Source organism: Octodon degus, unplaced genomic scaffold, assembly GCF_000260255.1.
Source record: "Octodon degus isolate 3935 unplaced genomic scaffold, OctDeg1.0 scaffold00019, whole genome shotgun sequence".
In the NCBI taxonomy this organism is placed as follows: Eukaryota; Metazoa; Chordata; class Mammalia; order Rodentia; family Octodontidae; genus Octodon; species Octodon degus.
In genome coordinates this window covers 4,785,986-4,788,804 of record NW_004524595.1, presented here as the reverse complement: position 1 = coordinate 4,788,804, position 2,819 = coordinate 4,785,986, and the positions used below count along the sequence as shown (strand labels likewise).

At 42.3% G+C, this 2,819-nt stretch overlaps 1 protein-coding gene across 1 annotated transcript in view; it reads right to left on the bottom strand.

Annotated features, from left to right (window-relative positions):
- Ppm1g (protein phosphatase, Mg2+/Mn2+ dependent 1G) overlaps window positions 1-2,819 on the bottom strand; it is a 36,671-nt gene that overhangs the window by 3,207 nt on the left and 30,645 nt on the right. The window contains exons 2-5 of the mRNA XM_004627402.2: window positions 2,527-2,596; window positions 1,954-2,039; window positions 1,395-1,527; window positions 339-754 (exon numbers count right to left, since the gene is read on the bottom strand). Coding sequence (XP_004627459.1) covers window positions 339-754; window positions 1,395-1,527; window positions 1,954-2,039; window positions 2,527-2,596 — 705 coding nt within the window. The remainder of the gene's footprint in view (window positions 1-338; window positions 755-1,394; window positions 1,528-1,953; window positions 2,040-2,526; window positions 2,597-2,819) is intronic.

Below are 2,819 nucleotides of genomic sequence, written 5' to 3'. Positions count from 1 at the left end.
TCTGTAAACATACACAAAATTAGACTGTATAATTTTTTTTTTTTTTTTTTTTTTTTTTTCGCCAAAAAAAAAAAAAAAAAAAAAAAGTAACAACCATCTTCTTATTCTTCCTCTTGGAGACAGACTCAGGCGAGAAATAGATCTGTTATACTGTTAACAAAGGTAGAGTAATGGTACTTGTGATGGTGGACATAATGCACTCAAGAAGGCTAAGGCTCAGAAAACAGTGGGCCTTGAGGGTGGTGACATCAGAATAGAAGGAAGAGCTGAAAACTAGATGGTAACCAAACAGGCCCTCTCTACAGCTTCAGTATCTGCCTGCCCTCACAGGCCCTTACCTCACTGTCTTCCTCTTCCTCCTCCGCCTCATCTGACTCATCCTCACTGTCCTCAAAGAACTTGGACTTAGCAACTCGAGGCAGCTTGTCGGAGGCTGATGAGCAGGAAGGCCCAGCCTCACCAGTGGGAGTGCAAGGCTCACCAATTTGGCCTGCCTCAGCCCCACGTTCCAAGTTGGAGGAAAGGCCTGTGTGGGCCTTGGATGTGGGGCCATTTTCCTGTGAAGGAATTTCCCTAGATGGGTCCTCAGGTCCTGCCTCCCCATTGAGGCCCTGGGACCCTGGTTCCTCGCCTGTCCCAGCTCCAGTTTTGCTGTGGGGAGGGCCCTTGTGACAGTTCTGCCCGTAGCGTGTCAGCAGTTCTTCAATAGTCATGGTAGCCTCTTCATGCAGCAATGCAGCCTCCTCATTGTCCACTGCAGGGAAGAGGCTAAATCAGAGCCCCCATGCAAGACTCCTCATGGGGATCAGCCCTTACTACCTTGGTATCCCTTTTCAGCCTAAAGTCTTCCTTCCCCACAACCTCCCACTCCTAATACTCCTCTCACTTATCAAGTCTCAGAATCCCCTAGCTTCCTTCTTTATAGACCTGTTGTTTTTTTTTTTTTTCTTTTACCCCCTTCTTAGTCAGAGAAACAATTTCTTCTCTCACCTTTCATTTGTTATTATTAAGTTTTAATTACTATTTTGGCTAAAGACCCAGAAAGTCCACAATGATACTGTAGGCCTATGGTTTAGCCTTACTAACTGGCTGCTGGGATTAATGATTGGTCTGGTATTGAAATAAAACAAAAACAAAAGGTCATATAAATAACAAGAACCAGGAAGACCCCCAACACAATAACAAAAGATACTGTATATAAAAATGCTTACAGCTATGACTTAACTATTTAGTAAAGTTTAATTCTCTCTCTCCTTTTCATAACCATATGTAGTGCAGAAGAACACCATATAGTTCTTTAATGTGAGCACTCTCCAGGTCCCCAGGAAGCCATCCTCTTTTACAACTGATAATAAAATACTGATTTCCTTTCAAATAGGGGATGCTACACTCACCATCATCTTCATCAGCTACTTTATCTTTTTCATCCTCATCTTCTGTGGGTCTCCCTGCAATTTGGGCCAGCTCTTTAATGACTTCCTCAGTAGTAAGTTTGGCATCTATAGCCAAAAAGGCATCTTCTAAAGCCTGAATATAAGCAAAACAGTGTAAGGCAAGTACAGGAAAAATTACAATGAGTACAAAGTGAAATTCCTATGTATATATAGTCCTGGGCACAAGGATGGCATACAAATTCAAGGATGGTCTTCCATGCTAGGAGACACAGGTAAGTTCAGACACCTGGGAATAATAAAGTATGTCTAAAAAGGCCTAAGTGGGGCCAGGGAAATGGCTCAGTGGAATAAGCGCTTCCCTGGCAAGCTCAAGGGTCTGAGTTCAACACCCGGTTCCGCAAAAAATAAAAAGCCCTAACTGGTAATAAGTCTGTTTAAGCACCAAATTTTTAAAGAAGAAATATACTAAGTGGCAGCAAGGGATCAAAAAGGAAAAGCCCAAGTTTAGAAGTAAGGGAAACACAACAAAGTGAAGAATGAACAATATGGAAAGACAGACCTTCTGTAGCTTGCCTTCCTTGTAAGCCTTCTGATCTTTGATGATATCAGGGAGATATTTGGCACAGTACAAGGCAACTTCCTCCCCTAGAAGAAAGGTTTAGTCACCCAAGGAACTGCTTTCTATTCATAGCAAATAATATGGGATTTATTTGCCATATCAATGTAAACTCCAAGGACAGAGAAGATAAATACTGACACCTATATAGGTAGGTCAGGTTGGAGAACAAAGTTTGGGAAATTCTGAACCACAAAATGGATTTCACCATCACCTCTCTCAGGAGTATATCCTTTGTCTTTGCTTACCTGTAAACTTAGATGGGATGGGTACTAATGTAGATGGACAACTTTTAGACAAATTCAAGGTCTAAGTGGGTTATTAATCAATATAATACTCTGTTGAGGAAAAAGGAATGGAAAAAAAGAACGGGGGGAAGAACCTCCAGGGGGGAAAAAAAGCTATTTCTGTGTCAGAACTCTGGAAAATAAAAAGGACTACTTCTTGCCCTGTGAACTCTGAAGGGGGGGGGGGGGGAGTCCTAGAAAGTTAGCAAGTGTGATCTGCTAAAGTTACCTCCATGTCCATCGTAGACAGAAAACATGGCTGTCTCACTGTCCAGCTCAGGGATACAGTTGTGAGCATCCTAGGAAAAGAACATAATTAGCATGTCTTAATTCTCTCTGTACACCTCAGATCACATGGATTGCCTTCACACCATTATTTTACTAACTGTTCTCTTGAATGGCCTATGAGGCCTAAAAATGAGAAAGAAAAATGAAATAGAGGGCCAAGGAGATGGCTCAGTAGGATAAGCACTTGCCTGGCAAGCTCAAGGGCCTGAGTTCAATCCCCGGTTCTGCCAAAAA